We start from the raw sequence: 15,717 nt of genomic DNA, 5'->3' as shown, positions 1-15,717 counted from the left end.
ATTTATGGCAGGCAGTTCATTTATCTGAAAGCTGAATTTTATTTTTAAAAAATTCTTCTTTAATTAATCGCATTAAATACTTACCCTCCTAGTGTCTCAATATTCGTTGGTTTTAAAAGTAAACCAAAACATCTAAAAATAGAAAAATCTTTGAAATTGCACAAGCAAATGAATATGTAGCTACTATTTTCACTGATCGATTCTCTTGATTTAAACACGAGAATATGGAGGGCTGTTTCAGTTGAGATTTTTTTGTCTACTTTTTAAATAAAAAATGCATTTTGTGAACACCAGCATGTACCTAATCTGCAGTGCACCCTCTTTAGAGCGTTAAATTATTGATGAATAATGGTTACCAACTGATATCTCAATAGGTTTATATAAAACGTCAGCTGATTTATAGCTACCGTTTTAGGCGTGTAATAAAGTTGAGACTTATCTATAGATTTCTTAAATCTTATCTATCATACCAATTACCAAGCTGTTTATTAATGTGACTGAATCCAGCTGTGTTATTTATTTATAGATAGATATTTTTATTAAATACCTATTGCACGCCTCATAAGCGAAGCGTTGAGGTGGGTACTACTGTCACTTCGCGCAAAACATCTGATTTTTCAAACTTAAAATGTCTTTATGTATCATACATTGCACTTGTAAGATAATAGTTACATACACACACATATTAAGAAAAAACACTATTTTTAACATTCATGATATTTTTGATGTCATTTTTGTTATTTAAACTAGTTAAAAAACAGTTTAAAAAAGTTCTGTCTTGGACGTCCGTGTGTCTGTATGTGCGGATCCTTTTTCTTGTTAACACGATAGCGACCGAAATACTTTACTAATCGAGTCTTTTTTTTGAAGTGAAACTTCTTTATCGGGGGTGGACAAAAATTTTGTGTAACATTTTTGCGTTACGCCGCGCGCGTGACATTTTTGCGTTACGCCGTACTCGTGACATTTTTGCGTTACGCCGTACTCGTGACTATATACATTATACATGTTATATTAAAGTGATCAGCAAAATCAAAGGGTTTGTTTTAATTCTAATTCCAGTGAATTTCTAAAAAAAGTAAATAAGTAATTACATCTATTTTTCTAATACTTAGGTGTAATAATGGTATTTATTTTTCTAAGTTATTTATGATTAACCTCACTTTTTGATTGTATTTTTCAATACACTAACACGTGGGTGGAATTATGGTATCAATTTTTTCTAATACTTGAATGTTGATTGTGGTATTTATTTTTCTAAAATTGTATTTAAAGTTAACCTCAGTTTTTGATTGAATTTTTTAAAACACCAACACGTGGGCGAGATCATGTTATTTATTTTTCAAGTTATTTAAGCTTAACCTCTGTCATAATATGTATATACTATCAACAGCTATGTGCGTCATTAATTTCTGACTGTTTCGAGATTTCGACATTAGGAATTTATATTTATTACCTCTGTTGTTCGAACAAAAATAAGTTACCGCCTTTAAGAACTTGCCGACAATGTAAGTACAGTATTGTTTCTTAGAAAACATTTTAGGAGTATACGATAATAAATCTATGACTCACGTTAACACGTGTTTGCTTGATTGGTGTTCAATTATGATTTTGTGAATTCAATATTTATAAGAATAAACCTCAAACTCTTTATGTCCAATCAAAATCCGCCTAAGTCGAAATCCTTTATAAGTTGAAAACTCTATATAACTCGAATTTTTTGGCGTCTCCCTTGGTCTTTTGAACTACCGCACGAGCTGAGCGAGCGAAGCGAGCGAGTCGCGGCAGTGGCCGGCGTAAATATTCAAATAGGTAGCGAGGAGCGAAGCGACGAGCATCTTAGGTTAACTTTTGAACTACCGCACGAGCCGAGCGAGCGAAGCGAGCGAGTTGCAGTAGCGGCCGGTGTAAATATTTAAATAGGTAGCGAGGAGCAAAGCGACGAGCATCTTAGGTTAACTTTTGATTTTTGAACTACCGCACGAGCCGAGCGAGCGAAGCGAGCGAGTTGCAGTAGCGGCCGGTGTAAATATTTAAATAGGTAGCGAGGAGCAAAGCGACGAGCATCTTAGGTTAACTTTTGATTTTTGAACTACCGCACGAGCCGAGCGAGCGAAGCGAGCGAGTTGCAGCAGCGGCTGGTGTAAATATTTAAATAGGTAGCAAGGAGCGAAACGACGAGCGTGTTAGACTAACGTATTTCTGTAATATTGTATACAAGCTGTGCCGCGCGGTTTCACCCGCGTGGCTATGCTCCTGTTGGTCTTAGCGTGATAATATATAGCCTATATTACTCGTGGATAATGTAGCTTTCGAATGGTGAAAGAATTTTTAAAATCGGTCCAGTAGTTTATGAGCCTATTCATTACAATCAATCAAACAAACAAACAAACAAAGTTTTCCTCTTTATAATATTACTGTAGATAGTAAATTATTTTTTGAAAAATAAGGTCATAAAGAAGTTTCACTTCTTACGTGTGTACTCTAGTACACGCACACATTTTTTTTTTCTCTTTCGCTTGAGTATGCTCAGGAATAGAACCCTTTCATTTTTCAGGGTCTGATTCGATGTGGTTTAATTGTTATTAAATAAACAAAAATAATAATTAATAAATAATTATTAAAAAAAAAAATGTGTGCGTGTACTAGAGTACACACGTAAGAAGTGAAACTTCTTTATGACCTTATTTTTCAAAAAATAATTTACTATCTACAGTAATATTATAAAGAGGAAAACTTTGTTTGTTTGTTTGATTGATTGTAATGAATAGGCTCATAAACTACTGGACCGATTTTAAAAATTCTTTCACCATTCGAAAGCTACATTATCCACGAGTAATATAGGCTATATATTATCACGCTAAGGCTTTAATTTAATATTTTAAAATTGTAATTTTGTATTCCGATTTTATTTTAATATGACTGACATTATTTTTTTAAATAGATATTTTATTGATAATTGTTAAACGTTATTTTGTGTAGCTATCAGTTTTTTTTTTTGTTCTTAAATCATAACCGTTTTCGAAGGCATGTGGTGTTAGCCTATAATTAATTGTTGCACTTGATTTGTTAAATTGCATTCTCCTTGTATGTCTAAAATTAGTGTTAACAATTGTTGGCTATCCTTTGTAAAATAAATAAATAAATAAGACCAACAGGAGCATAGCCACGCGGGTGAAACCGCGCGGCACAGCTTGTATACAATATTACAGAAATACGTTAGTCTAACACGCTCGTCGTTTCGCTCCTTGCTACCTATTTAAATATTTACACCAGCCGCTGCTGCAACTCGCTCGCTTCGCTCGCTCGGCTCGTGCGGTAGTTCAAAAATCAAAAGTTAACCTAAGATGCTCGTCGCTTTGCTCCTCGCTACCTATTTAAATATTTACACCGGCCGCTACTGCAACTCGCTCGCTTCGCTCGCTCGGCTCGTGCGGTAGTTCAAAAATCAAAAGTTAACCTAAGATGCTCGTCGCTTTGCTCCTCGCTACCTATTTAAATATTTACACCGGCCGCTACTGCAACTCGCTCGCTTCGCTCGCTCGGCTCGTGCGGTAGTTCAAAAGTTAACCTAAGATGCTCGTCGCTTCGCTCCTCGCTACCTATTTGAATATTTACGCCGGCCACTGCCGCGACTCGCTCGCTTCGCTCGCTCAGCTCGTGCGGTAGTTCAAAAGACCAAGGGAGACGCCAAAAAATTCGAGTTATATAGAGTTTTCAACTTATAAAGGATTTCGACTTAGGCGGATTTTGATTGGACATAAAGAGTTTGAGGTTTATTCTTATAAATATTGAATTCACAAAATCATAATTGAACACCAATCAAGCAAACACGTGTTAACGTGAGTCATAGATTTATTATCGTATACTCCTAAAATGTTTTCTAAGAAACAATACTGTACTTACATTGTCGGCAAGTTCTTAAAGGCGGTAACTTATTTTTGTTCGAACAACAGAGGTAATAAATATAAATTCCTAATGTCGAAATCTCGAAACAGTCAGAAATTAATGACGCACATAGCTGTTGATAGTATATACATATTATGACAGAGGTTAAGCTTAAATAACTTGAAAAATAAATAACATGATCTCGCCCACGTGTTGGTGTTTTAAAAAATTCAATCAAAAACTGAGGTTAACTTTAAATACAATTTTAGAAAAATAAATACCACAATCAACATTCAAGTATTAGAAAAAATTGATACCATAATTCCACCCACGTGTTAGTGTATTGAAAAATACAATCAAAAAGTGAGGTTAATCATAAATAACTTAGAAAAATAAATACCATTATTACACCTAAGTATTAGAAAAATAGATGTAATTACTTATTTACTTTTTTTAGAAATTCACTGGAATTAGAATTAAAACAAACCCTTTGATTTTGCTGATCACTTTAATATAACATGTATAATGTATATAGTCACGAGTACGGCGTAACGCAAAAATGTCACGAGTACGGCGTAACGCAAAAATGTCACGCGCGCGGCGTAACGCAAAAATGTTACACAAAATTTTTGTCCACCCCCGATAAAGAAGTTTCACTTCAAAAATTATGAGGCGTGCACTTTTGGATTTTCCAAATTATTTTTATTTTAATATATGGAAATGTATATGCATAGGTATGCTTAAACCATTTGTATTATATACCTACCTACCTATGTATTAGGCTTTTCATTAAAAAATAAGTGATAGGTACTAACAATATAACAGTAGGTAAATAGAATGTGTATTTTTACTAGTAGTAGTAGTTAGACTAGACATTGGCGATGTTTAAAATATAATTGAGAGGTTTTACGAAATCGGCAAATTTAACTGAGTACCTATAAAATATTTAACTAGTTAAGTATAGTACGTACTTCAAACATGGATGATGGAATAAAAAATAAATATCGCCATTAATGTTATATCTCTATCCAAATAAAAAGCTCACAGGTATAAATAAAAGACAATCTAAAATTAGAACACATATATTACAAATTTACAAAATTTACATAGTTAAATGACTTAAGCATTCGCCTGAATCCAGCTAGTGTAGCGAGAGACCAGAGCGTTGACACCAGGGTAGCGTGGGTGTGCGCACTGCTCATGTCCCCAAGAGCAGACTCCGACCACAACGTTGTTGTGGAGGAGGGGACCACCAGAGTCACCACCGCACTGGTCGCGACCTCCAACGTCCAGGATGCCAGAGCACAGCATGTTGTCGGTGACAGAGAGGTTGATCTCACGGTAGCGGTTCCTGCAAGTGGTCAGGTTGACGGTCCAGACTTGGACTTCGCGGAGCTGCTCGGAGGGCCTGCCGTTCCACTGTGGGGATAATTTGTATTGTAGTTAAGGATTACTGCAACGTACCTAAAATCGTTGGAATATTACTGAGAAATAGTGATGAATTCAACTATTTTGTTTCCGCTCCATTTATACCTAACCAAAAACTACAATTCCGTGATAATGTACAAGTAGGTATACCTAGTTTAGTAGATAATATCAGAAGTAAGTACATATGTATTTTGAACAGTAATGGTTTCGTCGCATTGTTTTGCTTCGACTATTGACTATTGAAAATGATGAAATGAATCTACAGCTGTATTCTTAAAAAAAATGTATGCAGCGTGTACTAGAGTACACACGTGCACACGTAAGAAGTGAAACTTCTTTATGACCTTAAAAATGTCACGAGTATGGCGTACCTAACGCAAAAATGTCACGCGTACGGCGTAACGCAAAAATGTTACACTAAATTTTTGTCCAACCCCGATAAAGAAGTTTCACTTCAAATACATAGTCACATAATATAATAATCACAATAGTACACGTATAAATTGAAATATCTTTGTAAAAATCAGGTAATTCTTATTTCTTAATTCCTACCTTTCTTATTTTCTACAAAGATAAAACCTATACTCACTGTAGTCAATCCCCATCCAACAGCCCACACAACTTGATTGTCAGCGAGCCAGTAATTAGCGCTAGCGATGCTACCACGAGCGACATTAGCGTTGAAAGTAAAGGCAGAGTTGGAGCGGACGATAGCCACGTCATTGTCCAGATTGTTGTCATTGTACCAGGGGTGGAGGATCAGCGCGTTGGTGTTGTGGACGACTCCGCCGCTGCTAGCGAAGGAAGAGCCGACACGCATGCGCCATTGGTTCGCGCGGTCCCGGCTATAAATATAAATTATTTTAGAATATAACATAAAATACTTATAAAATTAAAGAAAAGTTTATTTTCGCACATCTGTTAGACACAATTTTCTATGGAAATGCCCACACTATTTAATGCTAAAAGATTGTTACCCAATTAAAAAAAAATGTGTGCGTGTACTAGAGTACACACGTAAGAAGTGAAACTTCTTTATGACCTTATTTTTCAAAAAATAATTTACTATCTACACTAATATTATAAAGAGGAAAACTTTGTTTGTTTGTTTGTTTGTTTGATTGATTGTAATGAATAGGCTCATAAACTACTGGACCGATTTTAAAAATTCTTTCACCATTCGAAAGCTACATTATCCACGAGTAATATAGGCTATATATTATCACGCTAAGACCAACAGGAGTATAGCCACGTGGGTGAAACCGCGCGGCACAGCTTGTATACAATATTACAGAAATACGTTAGTGTAACACGCTCGTCGCTTCGCTCCTCGCTACCTATTTAAATATTTACACCAGCCGCTGCTGCAACTCGCTCGCTTCGCTCGCTCGGCTCGTGCGGTAGTTCAAAAATCAAAAGTTAACCTAAGATGCTCGTCGCTTCGCTCCTCGCTACCTATTTAAATATTTACACCAGCCGCTGCTGCAACTCGCTCGCTTCGCTCGCTCGGCTAGTGCGGTAGTTCAAAAATCAAAAGTTAACCTAAGATGCTCGTCGCTTCGCTCCTCGCTACCTATTTAAATATTTACACCGGCCGCTGCTGCAACTCGCTCGCTTCGCTCGCTCGGCTCGTGCGGTAGTTCAAAAGTTAACCTAAGATGCTCGTCGCTTCGCTCCTCGCTACCTATTTGAATATTTACGCCGGCCACTGCCGCGACTCGCTCGCTTCGCTCGCTCAGCTCGTGTGGTAGTTCAAAAGACCAAGGGAGACGCCAAAAAATTCGAGTTATATAGAGTTTTCAACTTATAAAGGATTTCGACTTAGGCGGATTTTGATTGGACATAAAGAGTTTGAGGTTTATTCTTATAAATATTGAATTCACAAAATCATAATTGAACACCAATCAAGCAAACACGTGTTAACGTGAGTCATAGATTTATTATCGTATACTCCTAAAATGTTTTCTAAGAAACAATACTGTACTTACATTGTCGGCAAGTTCTTAAAGGCGGTAACTTATTTTTGTTCGAACAACAGAGGTAATAAATATAAATTCCTAATGTCGAAATCTCGAAACAGTCAGAAATTAATGACGCACATAGCTGTTGATAGTATATACATATTATGACAGAGGTTAAGCTTAAATAACTTGAAAAATAAATAACATGATCTCGCCCACGTGTTGGTGTTTTAAAAAATTCAATCAAAAACTGAGGTTAACTTTAAATACAATTTTAGAAAAATAAATACCACAATCAACATTCAAGTATTAGAAAAAATTGATACCCTTAGAATAATTACACATAGAAACCAAGTCCGCGCGCCCATTTTGAAGCACCTTAATTGGAGCCATAAATGGCTCCAAACGCCAGGCCGCTACGTAGTGTTAAACGTCAATGCAAGCCGAACGTGTCTCGCGAAAAAAAAATTATTATGACGGTTTGTGCAGTCAAATTGTGTCACAACAAATCTGAAAAGCAAAAGAAAAGTGATAACATCACTTTTTACAGGTTAAGCTTTCAGAATTTCATAATATTTTGTAGTTAAATAAGTTAAGTAAGTCAAAATAAATACGTTCCAATACTATGCTCAGTGTTGCCCGATTGTGAAAATATTTTCCCATTTTAACTGACTAGTTAATTTTAAAACAGTTGTTATTGCTGTTTTTTAATATAGGTGTATGTGTTAGAGATATCATATGGGTACCTAAAATGTGTTACTTGAAAGTTGAAAAGTAAACGAACATAATTGAGTATTTGAATGAAATTTTTTTTTGTGATAAATGGAAAGATTTTATATTAGTTTTATAACAAAACTGTTTTTATTTTTATTTTTTTTGCAATAATTCAAAAGTTATTTCAAAATAAAAATTAGTCTTTGAATCCAGTACCGAAGACACGCCGACAACTCCCGAAGCGTCACCCGAGCGCGTGTGACGTCATAATGTTAGTTTTCACTCATTGCAGTTGATAGAAAAATAAATATAGTTTGAAAAACTAAACAGGATAATAAGATAAATTCATGAAATTATTGTATTGTTACCGGGTTTTTATAAGTATACAAATTTAAATTAAATCCGTCGGTTTATAGTGGGTTTAAATCGAATCGAAAGGAGAATTGATTACTTACAAACATATGTTTTAAGCTGATCCTGGCGATCCTTATCAGGATAAAAGGATAAATTTATGATATTATTGTATTGTCATCGGACCTTGATAAGTGTTCAAAATTTGAACAAAATCCGTCGGTTTTAAGTGGGTCAAAATCGAGTCGAAACTTCGAAAGGAGTCGGTTACATACAAACATACAGAATACAGGTGAAGCTAATAAAAGCGTGTTAATAATAATAATAAATACAGTGTTTTGATCTATTTAATTTTGTTGTCATTATTAAATTACATATTAATTACTAGCGGTCCGCCCCGGCTTCGCCCGTGGTAAGTACCTACATGTTTAAACTATCCTATCTCTCAAGTTGGATCGAACTGCACATGGTGTGCGAATTTTATTATAATCGGTTAAGTGGTTTAGGAGTCCATTGAGGAACATTGTGACACGAGATTTATATATATATTAAGATATTAATTGTTAATTATATTATTTAAATTTATATTAAAAATGGCGAACCTCAAAAGTTATCGTTTTGTACCATTATGTACGAATACTACAAAGGCAACTCCTGACAAAAATCGGTGATCATAAATTGTATATCAACATCAAGAATATTATTTTCGTAACTAACTAACTAATTCGGAACCAACAAACAAATCGTATCTTAGCAATAAATTTTCAATATTATTGTCTAGTCACGTGTAATAGCCGTAAACGATATGTACTGCAGTTAATAGCTTTAACATTATGACGTCACAATCTACGGTGACCAGTCATGGCGCGTTTGTAGTCACGTGATTCTAATTTAAATTTCATCAATTTTTAATTGCTTATAATTAACGGAAAAAAAAAATTTTGAAGTTATTTGCATTAAATATCAATATTATTAATAATAAAGTTTCAAAATACATAAAAAAAATCAATAATTTTTTTTTATTCAAATACTCAATTGTATACAATTATTAGAATAAAAATTAATTTTCTTATAAGTGTTGTTGTTTTCTTTTATTCGTTATAAAAAATAAACATTCCCGTATAATAAAAACTTGAAATTACCATATCCACACTTTATCAAACACCTATTTATAATAATTGCCAAAAACAAATGGTTATCAGCGACCGAATGATTACCCCACTTTCGGGCAAAATGGACCGTCACTGACAACATTACACAAGTGTATGTGTGCGTGTCGCCGAGCGTAAGAACGTAATCGTCATCTGTGTGTGAACCGATTTAGTGCGTCACTTTTGAGATGGCGCTTGTATGAAGACTATCTTTCTATGTGTTATTATTCTAAGTTGATACCATAATTCCACCCACGTGTTAGTGTATTGCAAAATACAATCAAAAAGTGAGGTTAATCATAAATAACTTAGAAAAATAAATACCATTATTACACCTAAGTATTAGAAAAATAGATGTAATTACTTATTTACTTTTTTTAGAAATTCACTGGAATTAGAATTAAAACAAACCCTTTGATTTTGCTGATCACTTTAATATAACATGTATATAGTCACGAGTACGGCGTAACGCAAAAATGTCACGAGTACGGCGTAACGCAAAAATGTCACGCGCGCGGCGTAACGCAAAAATGTCACGCGCGCGGCGTAACGCAAAAATGTTACACAAAATTTTTGTCCACCCCCGATAAAGAAGTTTCACTTCAAAAAATAATTACCTACTCTTTTACGCGAAAGATGTCCAACATCTATAGATAATAATTAGCTTACTGTACCACTTGAACTATTACTTTTAAACTAATTATTTACATACTTAAGTAGTTAGAAAAAATAAAATCCAAAAGCATATTAATTATGAAATTATTGTATTGTCACCGATCCTTAATAAGTAGTTAGTAAACTTACAGTTTTTTTTTGAATTTTGAAATAAATCTGTCCGTTAGTTACAAGAATTTCAATCGAATCTCGAAATCTCTCGATATCGAATCGAGTCGGTTACATACACAGGTGAAGCAACAAGCGTAAAAGAACTTACTAGAAGCAATGCGCAGCAGAGAGCACGGATCTATTGTTTATGATGGTACCACCGCAGGCCTGGTTGAAGACGCTGCCGGTGCGCGAGTACAGCATGGCCACGGCATATGGGTAGCGGTTGATGGTGGTCACGGCGCCACCAACGATACGCTGGTGCCTCTGCTGGGAGGCTGGAAGAAAGAGAGAATCTTTTATAAGAGATGGTTCATTAGAGTGGACAATTGAAGGGATATGATATATGTTTTAGGTGCTTAAACTAGATGACAGAAAAATGAATTGTTTATCTCAGGTTATAGTAACTAGGTAAATACTATAATAATTATTAAAAATAATGAAAATTAAAAGAAATATTTATCTCTATCTCTGACACTGTTTCCACACTCACAAGTTGTCTGTAATGACTTAAATTTGGTTTTCTTTTAGAATCGGTTCACAATTTCAGAAATAAAAAACTTATACCCACGTAGACAAGTAAAGACCAATTATTAAAATCTGATGATGACAATGATAGTAGGTACTAATTGTAATCTGATGATGATGATAAAAATAGTAAAAAGTCCAAACCTGCCACCGCCAAAACAAGGCCGAGAAGCACTACGAGGGTACGCATATTTGTGATTTACCAATACGTGACTTGCTTAGGTTTTATAAACGATTCCATAAGATAAAGGGTATTAAGACGTACAGTTCAGAGATTAATAATTATCATTAGCTATCTGTAAAACATAAAAAGTGTGCCGCCGCTATTGGCCAGGGTTCCGTAGAATTGATTTTGCGATTTAAATTCAGGCTATACCATTACATAGTGTTAAATATAAAATATTATAATTATATGTATTAACTAACCTCTAGTTATATAGCTTACTAGCTTTCCGCCCGCGGCTTCACCCGCGTTTTCAAAGAAAAACCCGTTCCCGTAGGATTTCCGGGATAAAACCTATCAAAATATCTCTATACCAAATATCATGCAAATTGGTTCAGTAGTTAAGGCGTGATTGAGTAACAGAACGACAGACAGAGTTACTTTCGCATTTATAATATTAGTATGGATTAATCCCATGAGTGATTTTTAATAGCATAGGTAATGTTTAAAGAAGAATAAAATTCGCCGTCATAATTATTATTATAAGTCATTTATTTGTTATCGTTTTACACCTTTTGTGTTTCATTGCACAATTATTATTATCTAGATAAGACGATAAATGGTATGTATGAATAGACAAATAACAATATTTTGATATAGTACAGTATTTCATAACATTAAAAGCTGTTTTCTTCTTGTTCTCGTTCGTGCTGGACACGGCTCTGTCGGCTGAATTTACAGGGGTTAAAATCGACTAGAATTATTATATTGCATTGAAAATTTAAAACTATCGTTTATAAAAAGATATGTTTTTGTTATAATTGTACACAAGGCATGGTATAACAACAATTTAGAGAAAAATCGAGGAGTATAATTGAAACATGTTAACTGTGCAGGTTTTAAACAGTGTCTTCCTACCTACTAAATAATTAATTGTCTTTTTACAGCCGACAGTTTTTGCTTGGATACTTCTGCGGACTGCGATGGAATTTTTATTATACATTTTTATTTTAACCTGTTGAAATCTTGTTGAAATGGAACCCTATTACAATTAAATTACAGCCAAATAATTATCTATAATTCCTACAATAAAACGAGACTTTTTAATAGCTGTTTTCTTTATTATCAAGAACCTGATAATTTGGTGATTAATGATTATATTAGTAGGAAAAAAGTTGATTCTTACTATGTAAGTAACTATTTTTCATAGTAGGTTCTAAAGTACCTAAATTGTAAAATATTAAATACTATTTGATTGGCATAAAAGTCACATATTACCTACCGTCACAGTATTACAATAGTTGTGTCACTTGTGTACCGTCGATCACAGTTTAACTTTTAAATTACCTTCTCTGAGATTTATTATTTATATATTATAAGGTGTAGATATTTTCCAAAACCATAAGGATGAATATTGTGTAGTCATTGCTATCTTTAATCCAATTCATAAATAATCATGTAATCATCACCGTTACCTACCGTTAATTCTTCGAAGTGTTTTTTAAGCATTTTATAACTCTGTTATCATTTATTACGTAACTAGGAATCTTTATTTTTTAATGTTGACAATTTTACTAATCAGCTATTGAAATGATCGAAAAATGGAGGAGGAATTACCAATTGTTTTTAATTTAACTTTTTAAGCCTTAAGGAAGTGTTATTTATTATCTATGAATATTTTAAAGAATATAAGTACTTTTTTTAGATTCTAATTCCGCCTCACGATAAAATTCTATTTTTAAAAACTAAAGGCTCTTGCAAGTTTTTGTTTAATCTTACATTGAATACCGGTAAAACCTGCTAGCTTTGCCAACGGTTGCAGACTTTGCCATAGCCAACTTCTGAGGGAAAAAGTGTAGTCACATCTTAATATCAGTTTTTTGTCATTTATGCATGCCTGTATAGTAAAATTTATGAGTTAAATGGCAACACCGAATGAGATGTGGCAGCCTAGCTTGTTTTTGAGATGTCATTTTCGGCGGTTACTTTTTTCGAATGTTGGCGGTATGAAACTTAGTGCTCCGGAACTTTTACAAAAACAAACGGGAAAAGCTTTGCCTACGTAAGTATTTTTTTGATATTATGTTAAAATAATGTTCTTTAGCTAAATAAAAGCTGATTTACTGTGCTACAAGCTACCTTTACTTCGCAATTGGTATTGGTAAATTCAACAACCCCAATCACAACGTCTGTGATGGTGACTTTGCCATGTTTTGTTGAAGGTTAGGGCTGCCACAAAATTTCTGATGAATATTTTAATTAAATTGTCATTGTAAGAACCTACTGACCGGTGAAAAAAAAATATAAATAGTTAGGTAGCCAGGTATGAAATACACAGTGCATGTGCTTAAATGAAGGTTGTTTTACAAAAGGTATTTATTTATTTAATTATTTATTGCACACACAAAAGAAATAGAGACACATAAAGTAGGTACAGCTAATAGGAAATAATGTGTACAAACGGATTTTAAAACTTGATTGGATTGGTTCCTATCAAGTTTAAAATAACAACAATTTTTTTATTCAATCAAGATCATATAAATAAGAATTTGTCATTGTTTAAATCTTTTAGGAATGTCGTGACTCGTGTAATGTGTGATATTAAAAAAAAGTTAGTTAGTTTTACGAATACTATTTTTTTTTGTTTTATTATGTAAAACAATTCAAAGTTAAGAAAGTAACTAGAAGTAATTGATTATGTTTTTTTTTACTTTTACTAAATTGTTCCTACTACGAAAACATTTTTATTTGACAACCCTAACCCTAACTTCTTCTTATATAGGAAATATTTTGGAAAGGTTGGTGAATTTGCCACCTTCTTAGAGAGTTAAATTACCAGTGCTAAATAATATAAAGTTTTTACTTTATTTTACGGGATATAGGAAGAGTGCAAATATATTACTTTTTAACCTCATAAACTCCAAAAATTTCATTTTTTCTTTCATATGGCAAATTTACCAGAAGTGACAGCTAACTTTGCCATAATTGTTTTTATGCTTAAAATATTATAATTTACAAAAATGAAATAGATATTTAGTAATAATGTAAATTTTCATGAAATTTACTACGTCTAGGTGCAGGTTACTCATTACGTTTTCATACAATTATATTTTTTTAAAGCGAATCAAACTTTTTGACACATGAAAAAGTGGCAAAGTAAGCAGGTTTCACGGTATTAGTTTTGTTTTCGTGAGGAACTATAGATGCTTAGAGATTTTCTAAAAAGCTATTTGTCGTAGTAAGTACACATTTGCATTTTTTTCGCTTTTAATCTAGACGAAAAGATAATCCAAAATAGGTAAAGCAAAGTCCTGTAGATTTACTTATCTATTGTTAGGTACGCCTAAATTGGTTATTGAACTTAGACCGTTTTTTAATGTTTTATGGCATGAAAACAGATTGGACCCAATGGATGAGATTGGTAAAACAGATAGAATATTTTCTAATAGTACAGCCTTTCCCAACCTTTTTAAAACGCGGACCACTTGCCTATTTGTCCTGGGATAAGCTCGCGGACCCCAGGTTGGGAAAGGATGGACGCTGGTATAGTATAATTTTATTAGCATAGATAATATTATTATCTATGCTAATGTATTGGGAAATACATTACTTAAAGAAAATTGAGGCATATCGTGAAATAAAGCAAGGCTAATCTCTTTTTCGAAGTAATTACATAGTTAATCAGTTTGTAGAACTGTCGTAAACATTGCTAGAAGCGTAATAATTTAAATCATGATAAAATACAATCGCTTGCAATATATTTACTATTTATTTCCAAATATGTCAAGACAAGATGGTTTACAGAAATGGTCACATGCCCTAGATTCAGCTCAGCTATATTACTGAATGGTACTTGTCTTCGTATTTATAATAAGGTCAAGATTACTTATACTAGTTGGAACCCGCGGCTGCACTCGTAAGCTTCTCGAAACTTCGACGAATAAAAGTCGAATTTTCATATAGATTCGATCAGACATCAGCCTTTTTTCCTGAAAAAGTAAGTATGTACCAAAAATATATATCCTCACATACTTTTACGTGTGTAATGTTTAGAAAGGTCAGTAGCACGCCAGTGTTTGTGGTTTCAAGTATTTTTCTTCAATATACAGTGTTGTTTTGATACAAAATAGCCTTAATTCTTTCCAAGGTTCAGTCTATTTCGGTAACAAAATTCACCGAAATTGGATTAGCGGTTTAGCCGTAAAAACACAGACGGACAGGCCTAATTTTGCACGCCTCATAATTGTTTTATTAGTTTGAATTAGAGCCAGAAGAAGCACTTCTTATGGAAGGTTCATGGACTCATTAAATAATTTTATAATATGTTTTTGCATACTTGTACTTAAGTATGTAGTTAGGTGCTTATATTTATGTGAAACTAGCGGTCCGCCCCGGCTTCGCCCGTGGTACATATTTACGTTTTCTCTACATAAGAACCATCCTCGTACTTCAAGGAATATAATAAAAAAAGAATTATCGAAATCGGTTCAGCCGTTCTCGAGTTATGCGCTTACCAACACATTTTGCGATTCATTTTTATATATAAAAAAGATAAAGTCCAATAACTATGGGACATATTAATTCATATATATGTTTCACTGATCGATTTTCTTTTAATCGGTAGGTACCTAGTCTATTCTATCCTACTTACCTAATATACGTATTAAAAATGCTTTAGGTTTTATCCCGGAAATCCCAGCGAAGCCGC

At 33.7% G+C, this 15,717-nt stretch overlaps 1 protein-coding gene across 1 annotated transcript; it reads right to left on the bottom strand.

The window, feature by feature from the left end:
* Window positions 1-4,954: 4,954 nt before the first annotated feature.
* LOC149897781 (trypsin CFT-1-like) lies at window positions 4,955-11,094 on the bottom strand. The gene is made up of 4 exons (XM_090116067.1): window positions 10,991-11,094; window positions 10,428-10,596; window positions 5,906-6,161; window positions 4,955-5,307 (listed from the first exon to the last, which is right to left on the bottom strand). The coding sequence occupies exons 1-4, from the start codon at window positions 11,034-11,036 to the stop codon at window positions 5,008-5,010; spliced, it is 771 nt and encodes a 256-aa protein (XP_089972193.1). The 5' UTR covers window positions 11,037-11,094; the 3' UTR covers window positions 4,955-5,007.
* Between the last annotated feature and the right edge of the window lie 4,623 nt (window positions 11,095-15,717).

This window comes from Colias eurytheme, chromosome 25 (genome assembly GCF_061535395.1).
Source record: "Colias eurytheme isolate Ceu_HAF_F1 chromosome 25, ilColEury1 Martin Lab GWU primary, whole genome shotgun sequence".
Lineage (NCBI taxonomy): Eukaryota > Metazoa > Arthropoda > Insecta > Lepidoptera > Pieridae > Colias > Colias eurytheme.
This window is presented reverse-complemented; position numbering and strand designations above follow the sequence as displayed.